This window comes from Danio aesculapii, chromosome 22 (assembly GCF_903798145.1).
Source record: "Danio aesculapii chromosome 22, fDanAes4.1, whole genome shotgun sequence".
Classification (NCBI taxonomy): domain Eukaryota; kingdom Metazoa; phylum Chordata; class Actinopteri; order Cypriniformes; family Danionidae; genus Danio; species Danio aesculapii.
The window spans coordinates 5,830,320-5,846,857 of record NC_079456.1 but is presented as its reverse complement, the minus strand read 5'-3'; the positions used below and the strand labels follow the sequence as shown (position 1 = coordinate 5,846,857).

The 16,538-nt window shown below is 35.9% G+C and overlaps 2 protein-coding genes across 5 annotated transcripts; both read right to left on the bottom strand.

Annotated features, from left to right (window-relative positions):
- Positions 1-1,129: 1,129 nt before the first annotated feature.
- mibp (muscle-specific beta 1 integrin binding protein) lies at positions 1,130-4,484 on the bottom strand. Of its 3 annotated transcripts, none has more exons than XM_056448252.1 (8): positions 4,335-4,484; positions 3,517-3,607; positions 3,016-3,064; positions 2,643-2,817; positions 2,283-2,354; positions 1,701-1,807; positions 1,531-1,616; positions 1,130-1,440 (listed from the first exon to the last, which is right to left on the bottom strand). In XM_056448252.1, exons 1-7 carry the CDS (start codon positions 4,358-4,360, stop codon positions 1,531-1,533), a joined length of 606 nt encoding a protein of 201 aa, XP_056304227.1. In that variant the 5' UTR covers positions 4,361-4,484; the 3' UTR covers positions 1,130-1,440. The 3 variants fall into 3 exon arrangements, with proteins under 3 accessions (XP_056304227.1, XP_056304228.1, XP_056304229.1); XM_056448253.1 differs by having other exon boundaries at positions 1,130-1,437; XM_056448254.1 differs by lacking the exons at positions 3,016-3,064; positions 4,335-4,484.
- A 1,188-nt stretch (positions 4,485-5,672) lies between these two features.
- Positions 5,673-16,106, bottom strand: atcaya (ATCAY kinesin light chain interacting caytaxin a). Of its 2 annotated transcripts, XM_056448425.1 has the most exons (12): positions 15,772-16,106; positions 15,043-15,129; positions 11,444-11,502; positions 10,846-11,082; positions 10,242-10,418; positions 10,057-10,159; positions 9,214-9,345; positions 9,049-9,135; positions 7,018-7,116; positions 6,896-6,931; positions 6,728-6,793; positions 5,673-6,618 (listed from the first exon to the last, which is right to left on the bottom strand). In XM_056448425.1, exons 2-12 carry the CDS (start codon positions 15,117-15,119, stop codon positions 6,588-6,590), a joined length of 1,104 nt encoding a protein of 367 aa, XP_056304400.1. In that variant the 5' UTR covers positions 15,120-15,129; positions 15,772-16,106; the 3' UTR covers positions 5,673-6,587. The 2 variants fall into 2 exon arrangements, with proteins under 2 accessions (XP_056304400.1, XP_056304401.1); XM_056448426.1 differs by lacking the exons at positions 15,043-15,129; positions 15,772-16,106 and adding an exon at positions 13,121-13,306.
- Between the last annotated feature and the right edge of the window lie 432 nt (positions 16,107-16,538).

Sequence of the window (16,538 nt, the reverse complement as noted above, 5' to 3'; positions counted from 1 at the left end):
TTAAATGGACTAATTAACAGACAAATTCAAATGTTTATTTTATTTAAAAAAAAAAAACCTTTTAATAAATCAAAGCACATTTAAAAAATAATTGTGTATATTTTGAAACAATCGAATAATTAAAAATGTACATTAATATTCACATTTAAACACAAAGATATTTTGAAGTGATCATTTAATGTTTTCAAATGTAATTTAATAAAACAAACCACAACGACTATTTAGGTTTATAAACTAGCTAAAAACCTTTTGTATTTCTTTTATTGTAGATCACTGAATTTACCACTAGGGGGAGTAAGAACTAAAGTTTTTAGTTCCTTTATTATCGCAAAAGGGCTTATTACTGCCGAAATGCAAACAAAATGGCTACATATACACATCAGTAGGACACTGAACACTGTTTAGATCTCAGCTCCAACATCGTCACCAGAATTAAACCTGCCCTACAAAAATATTTAAATCGCCCCCGTTGTTCAATGGCGACATGTCCTGACTTTTCCTTTCCACTCATTTCATTCATTATACAAATATTTTAAGTGAATGTGTAGGCATTTGTCATATAAGAAAAGGCACACTATTGAAAAAGCATGAGTTTAAAAAATGACCTCAAGCTTTAATTAGGAAAGAGTCTAGACAGTGTTTGTTTTCATGCAGGTTAAATGTTAGCATAGGCTTTTATTTGACACAGCAATAAATAGTAGAGCAGAGCTGGAATTTGTGTAACAGGAAGAGCTTATTATTTGATAATGGAGACTTCTGTATGCATTTAAAAGGTTATATTTTAGTCAAAATAACCCATGCATTTAATAAACTAATTTGGGAACACAAGATAACCTGATAAATGACATGTCTACCTAATTTTAAGACAACTTTACATCGGGAAAACCATTAATGATTTAGTTATGCAGTTTTCTTTGCTTAAGTGCACATATTTCATAGTATTTTACTATTCCTTCAGCTATATTCTTAACATAAAGCTAAAAATAGTCAATCAAATCCAGGACATTGGAAAGAAATACACTAAAATGTTATTTAACAATGGTTAAATGAACCATGTTAAAATTGTTTGAATATAGATACTCTTATGTTGTACAGCAAAAAGTAAATAAAATAAAATGCAAAACAAATGTAAAGTCAAAACACAATGTTTATTGGTACAAGCATGTTGAAAACATTTCATATTCAAAATTCATATGCGGTGTAGTAAACAGACTTATTTCCAGAACAAAGTCTTTAAACAGAGTGCTTTGAAAGGCAAAACAATTTAAAAATAAAAACTTAAAATATGGACACTGTCCACAAAATAATGCGAAACAAGAATTTAAGTTACATTCAAGTCAAAATATTTACAAAAAATTCCATGTTTAAAAAAACAAAAAGGCCTTAAGTAACATTAGTATTTACAATAATGTACAGTCAGTGGGCGGCAGCCTCCTCCTGCTGAAAGACAAACAAACAAGTTACTTTAATCATGCCTCACAAACATTTACAATTCATTTTCAGATAAAACATTCGGATTGGAAATCTCACCTATAAACGATTCAGGAGTGTGTTGTGAATGTCTTCGTAAACCTGGTTGTACATTTCATCTTTCGTTTTCAAGCCATCCAAGTATTCTGTTAATGAAATAAAAACAAAATAAGTATTTATCTAAAATATCACACTTACAAACTCAACGGTCTGAAAACGGTATACTGTACCAATTGGCAAACCGCAGTTCTCCATGGCGAATCGGTGTTTCAGGTACATGGGCCACACGTGACCGTCAAAGAGACCGGGAGGGTCTGGAACGGTGTATTGCCTAGTACTGAAATAAATAATAAATATAAAGTTAGAAACAAAATTATTAATTAAACCTAATTTTAAAAGTGCAATTTTAACAGAGCAAGGAAGTCTCATTTCTTTTTGCTTTGGAATAATTTGACATTTTATTAAATTGCAGAGATCAATATTATTAGCCCCTTAATTTTCGCTACAGAACAAATTGTTGTCCAATGACATGACTAGTTAAGCCTTTAAATTAAAGGTAAAATACTAAAGTTAATACTAGTATCTTCCAAAATAATTAGTAAAATATTAATGTACCATCATCAAGATGAAATGAATCGTTTTTTTTTAATTAGTTAAACTATTTTATTTAAAAGTGTGCTGAAATGTAAAACAGCAATTGGGAAATATTTGAAATAGAATAAATTTAATAGGAGGGCTAATAATTGGGTCTCATCAACCATAATCAGCTTCTATATTGGCAGAATTAATGTTTGATTGTGACTTGAACACACCTTCTCCTTTTTTTGCACTCCTCATATGGGATGGTGATGTAGTAAGATTTGTCAAAGACGTCAAGCATAGGCCTGTTTGGGGAAGAAAAAAAAGATAAAAAAAGTGTCATAACCTAAAAGCTCACACCTCTGAAACTGTGAGCGAATTCATTTACTGATTACACAGCCGGCTCACAAATCAACACATGCACATCCACGTGCCGCCTTATCTACAGCGATGCAGGGGCGCGTCACGTGGCCGGTATGTACGCCATGTCCCCTTCTTAAATATGCAATAATCACATGTTACCCAACGTTCCCAGAAGCTAATCTTTACCATTCATGCAGTTCGGGCCTACCAAAGTCAATTATCTCACTCACTTGTAGTTGTACAGCAGAAATCCTTCTACGATGAGTATGTGCACTTGGCTTTCGGGATCCTCCATTTCTGTGGCAGGGGTCACCTGGATGCCGTGGGAGCGAGCGAATTTGACTGGGTTTTCCAGCCAACCCTTGATGGTGTTCACCATTGCCTCCATATCCAAAGCGTCGATCACTACAAAAGCAGAACCAAAGCTTTCAGAGAACGAATGAAAAACTAAAATTTAGATTTTTTTTAATTATTATTTCTAATTATAGCAAAGCCACACAGGAGAGAAATGTAAATGGGTTGGGAGGAGTGACATTGTAAAGTCTGTTACGGGAGGGCGATGCTTAAAATGAGTTATTTCTCTCCTACCATATATTTTCTTACCATCCCACTGTTTAAAGCCGTCCGTTCCGACTGCTATCTGATCCGGCGGCTGAAATAACAGTGACCAGTAAAACACTGCAGCAAATGCCATCATGTGTGCTAGAGAGCCAGACTGCTGATCTAAAATCAGGTCTCGGCCATCATAACCTGATGAATACAACTTGAGAGATAGGAGGAAACTGATCTTGGACCAGCATTTTTGAGCTCTCACAAGCTATTTCAAACAGACCCAAATGTAACTAAATAAAATCCAGTATCATTGCTTGGATTAATGTTGTACCATTATATTGTAAACCCATGCATTACTAATCAAGAAAACAACAACGAGCTACATTTAAAATTAGCAAATAAAATGTGATTTAAAAAAAATATGAAATTTAATTAAGCTTTACAAAAAGGAAATTATATACTGCAGTTGTTATATTTTATTAAAGATCTATTAGATGTAGCCTTGACAAAACTAACAGAAGAGAAATATGCAATGCATATAAATAAACTCACCTTAAAAAAGTCGTCTTGATGAACCACACAGCAGTTTGGTAAGGCTTTTATCAACCTGTTCGTCAGGGTGGTTTTACCACCATTAGTCACACTAAAAATAAATAAACACAAAAAAATAATGTTAAAACAATAAAGCTAAAATAAATATTAGGCACAATGAAGTGGAGCTAAATTCATTTCAAGTGTACTGTTCGATTTAAGCGTGCATGTTAAAGGTTTATTCATGTGAAAATGGCGGGATGGTATTGTCAGCCCTTCAGCTGTCTTATGACAACAAACCAACCCCAGGATTGCGTTGTTGACCATTTCCACAAGTGCTGAACACAATAATCTCTTAAAACACACTATTATAACAATAAAACTATTTCGGACGTTTTATTGTTATTCTAATATTTAGTCCTTTGTATAAAGTCAGGATGTAAGGCACATTACAAATCACAAACAACATAAAACATTACACTTTAAAAAGAAAACAGTTTAAAATACTGTTAATGTATTTTATACGCAATATAAATATATGAAAAATAAAAGGCTAGTGATATTAGGGCGCGAATGACGGGTAAAAACATTCAAATTTTTCGGCGGGCTCAAAATTTTAAATCTCCCGCTCAAAACTTAAAGAAACGCTTCAAACCTCGCGATTGCGTGAAAACACACTTCCAAAACGTCACGAATGGTAATTAAACACAGCAAGAATTTAACAAACAGAACAATCACTAAAATATTTTGACATTACCTTGAAAATATTTAAAAGCACATGGCTGGATAGTAAACATTGTAACTTCTGTAGCTGAGAGTATTATTCGAAAGTCACTTACCCTCCTATTCCAATGATGTACTTCATTGTATCCAATATGGTAGAAGATTTTCAAATTAGATGCCGCAAAACGCTTTGAATAAAAGTGTTATATAAAAAAGTTCAACTCAAAGCTGAATTCGCAGTCTTATCTCTGTTGTGTCTGATGCGTTATGAGAGCCAAGTTGCACGTGGGAATATATCCAAACGTGTACGTCACGGAAAAGGCGTGGCTTACGTGCTAGACAACCAATCCCGGCTCGTGCAGTGAGAACATACTGTAGCTCTGAATCAGCCTAAAAATTCACAGGAATTTCATACAAGACAAAATTTGTACAAATTAGTACATTTAGATAAAATAATCAGAGGTTTTGAGTTCAGTACTCCTGTTCTTAATCAGCACAAAATGTCCTGTGAAATATGAGCTGGACCTATTTATAGAATTGTAGAGCACATTATTTGAATCATTCTTATATATATATATATATATATATATATATATATATATATATATATATATATATATATATATATATATATATATATATATGAGAAATTACAACGTATATAACAAAATATATTATTTATAAATATATACTGTAGATATCACATGCTTTCCTGTAATATCAGCTCACAAGGACAGTGTTAATTTGATGGCTTTAGAGTGTTTTAATGGATATCCTGAATGGACCCTCAGATATTTAGGTGAAGGGTCCCACAGACAGAATAATCCAGCGGGATACTTGCAGGGCACCACGTTCAGCAAAGCCTCACAGGGGCGAAATCACATGCCTACATGTGGGTGGGCACAGCTAATACAGTACACCAAAGATGTGTGATTCTACCACACGTCAAGGATATCTTGTACACTCTGTAAATGTACCCCATGAATATTTATTAATAACTAATGTCTTTTAACCATGTTAATGATGATCAAAACTAATTAGGTCTTATTTGAATTTCAGACTAGAACTGATCAATTCAATTCAACACAAGATTATTGTGAAATCAAATTATATCCCATTAACAAAAGTCCATGACAGTGAGGGTTATGCTTTAACTTGGGTCAAACAGAGTGTGACTGGTCACTCCGTCATAAAGACAGCTGATAGTCACATACATTCATACACAAATAGTCTGTGACATCATGGATATGATCTTTCTTGTGACTCCATTAACTCGCTACGTCAGTTTGTTTGATGTTATTATGTACAATCATACCTTTGTTTTGAATTTAAGCAAAACTGTTTTTACATCATGGCTCAAATATATTTATATATAGTTTTGACATTTTTATTTTATCTATTAGCTTTCAGAAAATTATATATAAAGTTTAAATAAACACAAATCAACATCATAGTCACACATTTAGCAGAAATTTTATTTTGAACCATTTTAATAGCAAACAGAAGGCAACATAAATACTGCTGAGTAATGTCAAAATGCTTTGAGAGACGACTGGCACTTATCATGTACAAACGCTGGTCATTAAAGTGTTAGTTCACCCCAAAATGAAAATTCTGTCATCTTTTACTGACCCTTGTTCTGTTGAATGCAAAAGACGCTATTGCTAAGAATGTTGAAAAGCAGTAGCTATTGACTTCCATAGTAGAAAAAACAAATACACTGGAAGTCACGGGATACTATCAACCAGCATTCTTCAAAATATCTTCTTTTGTGTTCAAAATGATGACAACATTTTCATTTTTGGGTGAACTATCCCTTTAAACGATATAATGGAGGTTAAAACATTCAAAAAAGCATCCAATAAAGGATTCCAGGCAAACATAATTGGCAAAATGGAAGTTACATTCGATTTGGGCGCATTCACACAGAGAAGCACAGAAGCGGTTGTTGCGATGCTTGGAAATCGACATGCACCACCAATTATTCACCAATCAAATCCTGAGCGGACATACACTTGTCAGTTAAAGGCAGGTCATGTGACTCTCTTAAGGACCAGAAAAGCAGGGAACGGCGACCTAAAAAGCAACAACTGCGAAAAGGCTACAATGCACGATGATACATCCTGCTACCAAAAACAGTGACGTTCCTCTGTGCGTAATGCCATCTGTTGGTGGAGATTTCATTTTTTAAATTGTGCCTTTGCAGACGAAAGCGAGAGCAAGTGGATTTCTCACCCTTTCGTTTAAAGTTTCTGTTTGATGCTGATCTGAGAACAGTTTTGAATCTTCTAATTGGTGTATTAATTAAACAATTTGGGAATATGGCAAATGATCCAAGATCAGCAACAAAAACATTAAAGCTCGCCAACTCAGAGTCCAGGTTCTTCAATCGCTGTGGTCCTGTTGATAGACATTCATTTAGTCATTTGAATATATATATATATATACACACAATATCATAATTAGAATAAGAATCATTTATGAAATAATGATTTGTTTGCTTGCTCACCTGTCTGGATTGGTTGGCTTTTGTTGCTGTTCTTGATGCTGTTGCTCTTTTTGTTCCTGCTCCATTCTACAAATTTAAATGAGTGTATTATCAATCAATCACAATTGAAGTTTTGTCCAAAAATAAACAATTCTAAGGAGCCAAATGAACCAGATTTGACATGATTACCTCTCTTTTCTAGCGTTCAACCGTTCCTCTTCAAATCTGCAAAAACAGACACATTGACCTTAGAATCAGGTTAGAGTTTTGGTTATTAAACAATATAATATGCTTGTTTGGCATCTGCTTACTGTAAGATGCATTCTGGGATATGAATATGATCCATGGGAACAAACTTTTCCAGCTCTTCCAAACTGTGCACGTAACGGATCTTGTTCATGAACTTTACACTGTAGAGCATAAAATAGTAATGAGATGATGAATTTTTAGGGTTAGTTCACCCAAAAATGAATATTCTGTTATTAATTACTCACCCTCGTGTTGTTCTAATTCCCTGAGACCCAAATAAAGGTATTTTAGATTAAATCTTTCTAAAAGAAAGTTATTTTAGATGAAATCCAGGAGCTCTCATCATCTAATCATGCTATTCGCGCGTAAATAGACGCATGAACATTTGAGAAAGTTAGTTATTTTAGATGAAATCCAGGAGCTCTCATCATCTAATCATGCTATTCGCGCGTAAATAGACGCATGAACATTTGAGAAGTTAGTTATTTTAGATGAAATCCAGGAGCTCTCATCATCTAATCATGCTATTCGCGCGTAAATAGACGCATGAACATTTGAGAAAGTTAGTTATTTTAGATGAAATACAGGAGCTCTCTCATCATCCAATCATGCTATTTGCGCGTAAATAGATGCATGAACATTTGAGAAAGTTAGTTATTTTAGATGAAATCCAGGAGCTCTCTTATCATCCAATCATGCTATTAGCGCGTAAATAGACGCATGAACATTTGAGAAAGTTAGTTATTTTAGATGAAATCCAGGAGCTCTCATCATCCAATCATGCTATTCGCGCGTAAATAGACGCATGAACATTTGAGAAAGTTAGTTATTTTAGATGAAATCCAGGAGCTCTCTCATCATCTAATCATGCTATTTGCGCGTAAATAGACGCATGAACATTTTGAAAGTACTCGCTTCATTCGAGCACCAAATTCGCTTCATTCGCATGTAAAATTCACTTCACAATAATGTAGATTTGTGTCATGGACAGAACTTTTGTCTGCCCAGTGACTCTAGTTTTGTTGCTAAATGGCTAACATGGATTTTATTAAGAGAATAGTTGTGTTTATGTGCTTTAGGAAGGCTGAAAGACAGCTTAAATTTGTTCGGCGCCGTGTCTGAGTCCACTAGATCCTTTCAGAGGTGCACCCATCTCTGTGAGTTCAGAAACTCCTACAGAAACTATACCTGGATGGAGGCTTTCAGCGGTGCTTCAGACTGAGCTGAGCCCAGTTTGATTAGCTGTTGTCCGGATTTCTCCTCTGTACACCAACAAAAGGCGCAACGACTTAATCACGCTCCTACAAGAGTAAGCTCCTGATTGGTTAACGCGGTGCAAATGTCCGCTAAAATTCAGATTTTTATCAACTCGAGCGAATCGTGCGTTAAGCAAGTCATATGTGCAAATCGCTCAATTCTTGCCATTTTATCCATACGAATCGTGTCATTTGCGCCACGTTATTTGCGCAAATCGTGCCGCAGGATGTCTTTGCATTGACTCAACATGTAAATCACTCGTGCTCTGCTTCATCCACGTCTGGTGTGAACGCACCATTAGAAGTTCAAATTTTAGAAAAGGAGCCAAAAACATTGTCAGTTTTCCATGTGACTTCAGTGGTTCAACTATAATCAAACAAAACTCCAAGAAAACTTGGTGCGGCAAATAAAAATTGAATGTTTGCTGAAGTTTTCCTCGTTAAGGCAGGGTTTGCATTTTCTATATATCATAACTCTCATAATAAATGCGCAGCCTGACAACCAGGCGAGGAATCATTGTTTTGTTTTTTTGGACTTTGAACATCTCAGGATCATTGCTGTCTATAGGGGTTGAAAGAGCTCCAGGATTTCATCTAAAATATTTTAATTTGTCCTCTGAAGATGAACGAAGGTCTCAGGAGAGTAACTAATGACATAATTTTCATTTTTGTGCAAACCTTTTAAATAGTGAATAAAATAATCATATATTACGCAATGTCTTTATCAGAATAATCAACTAATATTTTGCCTTTTTGTAAGTTTTCAAAAAATATTGTGTAAAGTTATGTCCTTTCACCAATCTCAATATTTAATGTCTTGATGAGCGTGATGTTTACCTGATGAAGGGTTTGGAAATGGCGATGACTGTCCGGATAAACCAGGAGGGATGAGTGATGATCAGAGATTTCAGGTTTTTTCTCAGTCTGTGGAAGAATATTGAAAACATCATCCAAAATCATCTCTAAAACCCATTTGGAGTAAAGCGATCCACACTTCAGTACCTTCTGTCGATCATCTGGTAGCATTTCTTGAGCCAGCTAATGCCAGGCATTTTACTCCGCGGCGTTCCTCCATTCATGTAGATGATCAGGTAATCCTCCGCCACCAGCATCTCCAGACTGCTCACCACATACCTGAGGAACAGATGTGAAGACAGCGTGAAGCCAAGATAAAAATAGATCAAGATCATTCTAGAGACTACATTGGCTGTTTTTCGCATCACATCACTTAAAGGCACAGTATGTTATTTTAGCCACTAAAGGGAGTGGATTCTCAACAAACAAAGACATAGTTTGATGACTAAGTGTGGAATCGTGGGAGTTGTGGTCTTCATCATCCTACGGGACTTCTGCAGAAATCATGTTGATGGATGAGCTCAAGTATTCAACGCTTGGGTGCAATGAAAGAAACGCTAAAGCAATTCCTAATGAGAGACTACTGCAATGAAGCACAAAAAACAGCCGAGCTTTTATTATGCCACAGCCCACCACTTTTTTTTTTCAGCTCATGATCACGTGGAGAAGAAGCAGACCTGTTTTATCAGACTAAATAAATTTTAGGCTTCTGTTATAATGCTGCTCTGTGCAGTGTAATAAAACACACAACATATTAAAGCCTCTCTGCTGTTTCCCTGTTGTCTAGAAAACCAAACCGGAAATTGGAGGCTGTGTTACGTCATTAGCATGAAAACAGAGCACACGCTCCATCTCGCTAGTTAAAACTGCTTATTTCTCTGGATTTGAACATTCTTTAAAACATTTGGGATAATGCAAGTACATAAGCTAGCAATATAATATAGTAAATTTTGGATATTATATTAAAGCTTGATTGAGCCTTTCACTTACAGAAAGAGATTTTCCATCAGGTAATGGTAATCTGGGCAGCTGCTGTCAGGAAGGTAACATGCTGTAAACACAATGATGGCGTTCAAGCCTTCACCATAGTATCCTAAAGAACAGAGATGAGATGCAAACTCAAGACTCAAGCCTATAAACTGTATAAATGAAGACTTATTGGTAACGTGGCGCACCTCCGTGTGATATGACCCGCAGATAGGGCCGTATGACCTGCATATCAATGCGATGTTCCTGTTCCCCAATGATCACAGTCCTCCACAAACGCCCATTGGCACCCGTCCCATCCATATTTTCTCCATCAGCATCGCTGTCAGCAGGGGGCGCTTTGGCCGAGGCAACTGGTGTGTCATCTTCAAATAATGGATATATCAATGGAGTGTTAGACTTAAGCCTATATAAATATCTATCTATCTATCTATCTATCTATCTATCTATCTATCTATCTATCTATCTATCTATCTATCTGTCTGTCTGTCTGTCTGTCTGTCTGTCTGTCTGTCTGTCTGTCTGTCTGTCTGTCTGTCTGTCTGTCTGTCTGTCTGTCTGTCTGTCTGTCTGTCTGTCTGTCTGTCTGTCTGTCTGTCTGTCTATCTATCTATCTATCTATCTATCTATCTCTCAACATATCTATCTGTCGGTCTGTCTACCTATTTATCTATGTCTGTCTGTCTGTCTATCCATCCATCCATCCATCCATCTGTCTATAATCTGTTTCCATTACCATCCATCCATACATCATCCATCCAATATTATGTGTAAAGAACCTCATACCCTTACCCTCCCATTCTAGGTCATTCCCGTTGGTTATAAACTCCAGTGAATCCGTCTCATCGGGTGTCTCTATATCATCCACGTTAATATCCAGATCATCGGGCGTATCCAAGAAGTCATCAGAAAGCAAGGACCCCTCGCTCTGGTCCAACGACAAGTTCATATCAGGCGCCACCAATGTGCGACGCTTCCGGTGAGCTCCGCCCCCTCCGGCTCCACCAATGAGGAGAGAGCTTGGGGGAGCTGAGCCAAGAGAAATTCATTTTCATTCACGTAATGCTCATTACCTATTTTATAGCAATATTTAAACAAAAATGGCAAGTCTGTCATCATTTACTCACCCCAAAATTAGTTTGAGTTTCTTTCTATATTTTTAAAAATTAATATATAATCAAAAATGGTAACCATTGACTTCCGTAATATTTATTCTTCCTAACATGGATGTCGAACACTGTTCAAAATATAATCCTCAGTGTTCAACAGAAGAAAGAGACTCATAAAGGTCTGGAACCACATGAGGGAGAGTAACCTGTGAGTACATTTTAATTTTTGCATGAACAGACCCTTTAAGATGAACTTTTGTGAATGAAACTAAATTACTTACAAGTTCTCCCCTCGCTCAGGGCACAGGAAGAGTCCATGTCACCCTCAGCAGGAAGTGGCCTGTAAGAACCAGAATTTGATAGGTTATAATTTATCCATAGAATGCTCAAATACATACATACAATATACGGCCATTGATATGATACTCCCATGCAGAAGGGTCGCATGTTCGATCCCAGCTTGGAGCGGGTTGGGTGGTGTAGGATCGGCAGGGTTACATTGGTGCCGTGACCCGGATGGGAGTTTGGTTTAGGAGGGTGAGTGTTACTGAGGCCAGCTAATGAAGTACTGTGCAGGTAAATCTCACTCCTCTGACCTCTAAAAGTTGCTCTAGCGAAAAACACTAGAGGCCATGATCTTTAGCCTCATTTTTAGAGCAACCAACTCCCATGCGGAAGATCGCTGGTTCGATCCCAGCTCGGAGAGTGTGGTGGGTGTGTAGTACCGGTGGGGTTACATGTAAATTTGTTGATCTTTAACCCCTATATTTGTTGGTAATGCTTTGCTCCTCTTATTATTGAACTGTTATAAGTTATCATTATATGGTCGAGAAGTAAAAAGTGAAAGTAAGAAAGATGGAGTAACAGTTTTTTGACCTGGGTTTTATGCATATTCTGCAAGAGCATCCAGTAAACCTTTGAAACTCGATTGAAAATTGAGTGAATTATTTTCTCGGCTGATTCTGAACATTACTGATACCACATAATATGTTTTAAGCCTTGATTACACTGCACTTTCCACCCGATAGACTTCCATTCATATGCATGCAAGTGTGGCAAGTTTCACATGTCACTGCATTTCAAAGTTCAAGCTTGGTGAACTCTGACCTGTGAAATCACATCCTGTGATTGCGTGAGACCAATAAATGTACAAAACGTGACCTCTCTGTACAGAAATTTTAAATATGGAGCAACTGCTCGCTTTATCCATGCACAGTCATCGTGTTTTATCCTCCCCCCTTACGAATCACCATATACGAAAGGAATTTTGCATGCTCAAACTCTAGTGTGACCATCGCTTAAGTCCATGAGGGTGAATAAATGTAAATTACATTCTTTCTTAATCATTTATTCAACCCTAAAGTGGATTAAAACATCTTCTGTCAAACACGAAAGAAGATCTTGTGAAGAATATTAGAACTTTTATGATTTGGTAAGTCAATGGCACGACATTCATCAGAATATCTTGTTTTGTGTTCAACAGAAGAAAGAAGCCCATAAAAGATTACAACCAAATGAGCCAGAGTAAATCTTCATTTTTGTGTGACCTGTCCCTTTAAGACTGGAGCAGATTGTGATATGCTAATTAGCACCACAGGCCCTGGGGGTCTGCGCACACGCAGCTAATAAATAAAGGGGGTTGTGAATGCTGATAGGGTTCACAGCTGCTGCCTCTGTGCTAAAAGACCATTTCACTCACAGTTCTTATTGTTTCCAAGCTAAAACGTGCTGATTTTAGACAATGACAAAAATAAAGACACGTTGTGAGTATTAACATAGCAAAACACACTCAAGAACTGCATAATACCACTAACGTATGCAAATAAAAAGACTACATTTGGCAACAGCACCATTAAATTTCATTTTTCCCCCCACATGACTGTTTTAATCGATGCACATTTCAGATTTTTAGGCATGATTTTAAATGTAAATACACTATTGAAGCTGCTCTTGCTTACCTGCTGCGCAAGACGAACAAAGCTTTCTGGCTGCTTTCTGATTGTGCGTTCTCACTCCTCGCTAGCGTGAAATCTCATGGTCTTAATGCTGTTTAGTATGTGAAAAGCATCCTCCTGTCGTGTGCTGATGAAGCTGCTCCTCTAAACCTGACCTGCCTCCATTTTCCTGGTGATGCTGCTTGTGTTGTTGGCAGACTCACTGCGTCACATGACGTGGCTCGTTTCCATTTAAGGAGACCTGCAGCACCTGCTCTGTCTCTCTCTCAGCATCTCGCTCACGATTCGCTGAGGAAAAGATGCGCTTTTCCTTTTTTTTTTTTTAGCCAGGCCTGTTATGTGTGTATAGCCTATGATGAACTTTGGTATTCAAATCAGACTGGAATCATTTATCAGTATGAACACACTTAAAGGAATAATCACCGAAAATGAAAATAACTCCCTATTTACTCACCCTTCCAAACCTTAATTGGTATAACATAAAAGGAGATATTTTGAAGAATGTTGGAACCATTGACTTCCATAGTAGAACAAATACTATAGAAGTTAATGCTGTTCTCAAACATTCTTCAAAATATATTATTTTGTGTTCAACAAAAGAGAAGAATCTCAAATAGCTGATCTTAAATGGTGAGTTAATAGTGATAGAATTTTCAATTTTGGGTGAACTGTCCTGTTAATGCATCAGCAGTCCAATTTTTTCCAATTTCATCCATCCCACAATGATCTGTCATGTATTTTACGCCATAATTTAACTAAATATAAAAATTGGAGAGTGCAGTTAGTGCTGGTGATTAGATTAAACCATTTTACCATCTTGAAAGCTTTAACTCTCATTACTTTCTTTGAATTTGCCAAAATATCATTAGAAAGTTCCCACTGGGCGCCTCAATGTCAAAAGGACATCAAAAACAAGTCCAAAAAACAAAAATGCTAATCGATTTGATGTTAGCTGACTACTTTTATGTCAAAACAACATCAGATTAACATCTAACATTGCCATCAAAAACACCTCAAAAAATTTGACGCCAATGTTAGATGTCAATCTGATGCTTTTGACGTCAAAGTCGCTTATGCGTTGTATGGATACAAATCCAGTGTAAAATTGTAATTGAAGCTTTCAGATGAATTAAACTTTTCTTGTATTATAATATATAATACTTTTCATATCATTATTTTCGTGGTCGAAAGGCCATCAATGTGTGGATGTCAAATCGACGCCAAGGCCATCAAATTTTTGACGTGTTTTTTTGACGTAATACTTGATCTCAACTTAATGTTGTTTTGATATCAAGCTGCCTGCTGCGTTGCTTCTCAAACTATTTACAAATAGCTTAAATGTTGATCTACTACAAACAAGTCGGAATTATAACGCTATAAGAAAGAGAAAGGAATATTTAATTGTTAACCTGGGGTTTTGTTTATGATTAGCTTAGTTTTACATTTACATTGACATTCAAAAACAGGTCAAAAATGCTAATCGATTTGATGTTAAAAACTTGACGTCAATTTGACATCCACACAATTTTGTAATCGCTTTTTAATGTTTTTGATGCCAATGTTGGATGCCTGACATCAAGGTAGTCAACTGACCAGAAATTGATTAGGATTTTTGGCATGTTTTTAGATGTCGTTTTGACATCAAGGTGCCAGCTGGGTTGCTTCAACTGTTTAAACCCATCGTCATTCTGAAGGCATCAAAATTTGAAGCGTGTATGCTAACATTATATGATTACCAATAACAATGTCAACCATAGGATGCCAACTCAATTTTCTAAACCTGCTTTCAGCCTATTTCTTGCTGTTTTGTTTATAAAAAGCCTCTATAAACTGGATAAGACAACTGTAAATAGGAACCATTAAACTAGAGGGATCCTTAAATAGTGATTTATTCAATGAATAAAAGTTCATATGCACACATTTACCTTGGAAAATCGTCATCCAGCCATTCGTCTCTCGCCTCTATGATCTCCAAAAGTGGGCCAAAGTCAACGCTGCCCATCCTGTAGAAACTAGGAACATGTAAAACAATGTCAGATCCTTCTCTGAAGAGTTAAATTGTAAAAAAGTCAATTCAGAGCAGAGGAATTTTAAGTGTGCTCCGGATTAATGGAAAAAAAAATCATTTTAATCCCTCTTTTAATCCCTGTCTGCAGTGATCTGCACTTTGATGAGAGATTATTCCCTTTAGTTCACCTCTGAATTGTCTCTTTGAATTAGAAGTGGGTTTTTTTGTCTGAACATTGATAATAAACAAAACAAAATTAGTATAATTAACTAAAAACAAAACAAAAGTGAAACCAAACTACATTCTCTTGAACATTAACAGGAAAAAAATGATATTTGAAATGATTTTAAAAACCTCGATTTTGATTTTACCATAAATTTGTTCTAATTTCGTTTGACTTTGTCATAAAATAGCTAAATAAATCTGAAATTATAAACGATTAAGATGACAAAACTGATATACACTGCAAACTTTCACTAAAACTAATATAATAATAGTAAAGATAATCAAAATATTACTACAACAGCTGTACATTGCTGATACTAATTATTTCAATCAATTCAAAGCTTATAAACTAAACAAATTTGGCTAAATTCAGTGTTTTATGCACTAAAATAATAACAAAACATTATTAATCTGCTCTTACTTGCACAAGGATCAGGTTATTCCTTGTAAACGGATTATTTTTCCTCCTCATCCAGAGCAGAAATGCAGGTGTTGGTGCAGGTGGTCCAGGAGAAACACAAGACTCCTCTGTTCACTGTGAGGGAAAGAAAAAACGACGCTTATAATCTCCAGTTCACAAAAAGTCACTTCTGACCCATCAAGTTTACATAAGCGTGTATTTCAATCCAAGTATTAACAGTAAGACTGTTTTAGGAATATCTGCGATCCAGTGTAATATACTACTCTTGCTGAACAACTGAATGCTGGTGGTCCAGGCTCTGGATGAATACAGCATCTGTGGTTTAGACACTTCCACATCCTCCGAACACTGAAACAACAGAGCCTTTGACATCAATTTTGACATGCTATAACACGATTATCCAATAGGTGGCGCTAATGTGTTATCTGTTTTCTAGAGCAAATTTTATTTAGTTTTTTTCTAGTGAAAAAATGCAGTTTTTTTTCTGTCTTTTCTGTTTTTTTTGCTTTTCAAAAACTATTTAGGCCAACTTATTTCCAATGTAATCTTTTACAAACTGACTGGTCCAATATACAATGAATCAAATACTTTATATTTAATTAATTTATAAAATAACTTGACAAAATAATCAACAAATAGAGCAAACATCAAACAGGGAATTTGTAAGGGGTTAAATAAAACCATATTAATTTAAAAAGTCATACAATTTTATACCTTCTCACTGTTCATTATTTTTAACGCCTCTGTATAGGTGGCAAACAAATTTT

Excerpts from the sequence above, each read along its gene's own strand:
- atcaya (XM_056448425.1), bottom strand. The coding sequence starts at position 15,119 with ATGGGCAGCGTTGACTTTGGCCCACTTTTGGAGATCATAGAGGCGAGA. Across the intron at positions 9,346-10,056 it reads CTGATGGAAAATCTCTTTCT|GTATGTGGTGAGCAGTCTGG; the intron begins GTAAGTGAAAGG and ends TCTGTTCCTCAG. Across the intron at positions 9,136-9,213 it reads TACCAGATGATCGACAGAAG|ACTGAGAAAAAACCTGAAAT; the intron begins GTACTGAAGTGT and ends ATTCTTCCACAG.
- mibp (XM_056448252.1), bottom strand. The coding sequence starts at position 4,360 with ATGAAGTACATCATTGGAATAGGAGG. Across the intron at positions 2,355-2,642 it reads TTTCTGCTGTACAACTACAA|GCCTATGCTTGACGTCTTTG; the intron begins GTGAGTGAGATA and ends TTCCCCAAACAG. Across the intron at positions 1,808-2,282 it reads GAGTGCAAAAAAAGGAGAAG|TACTAGGCAATACACCGTTC; the intron begins GTGTGTTCAAGT and ends TATTTATTTCAG.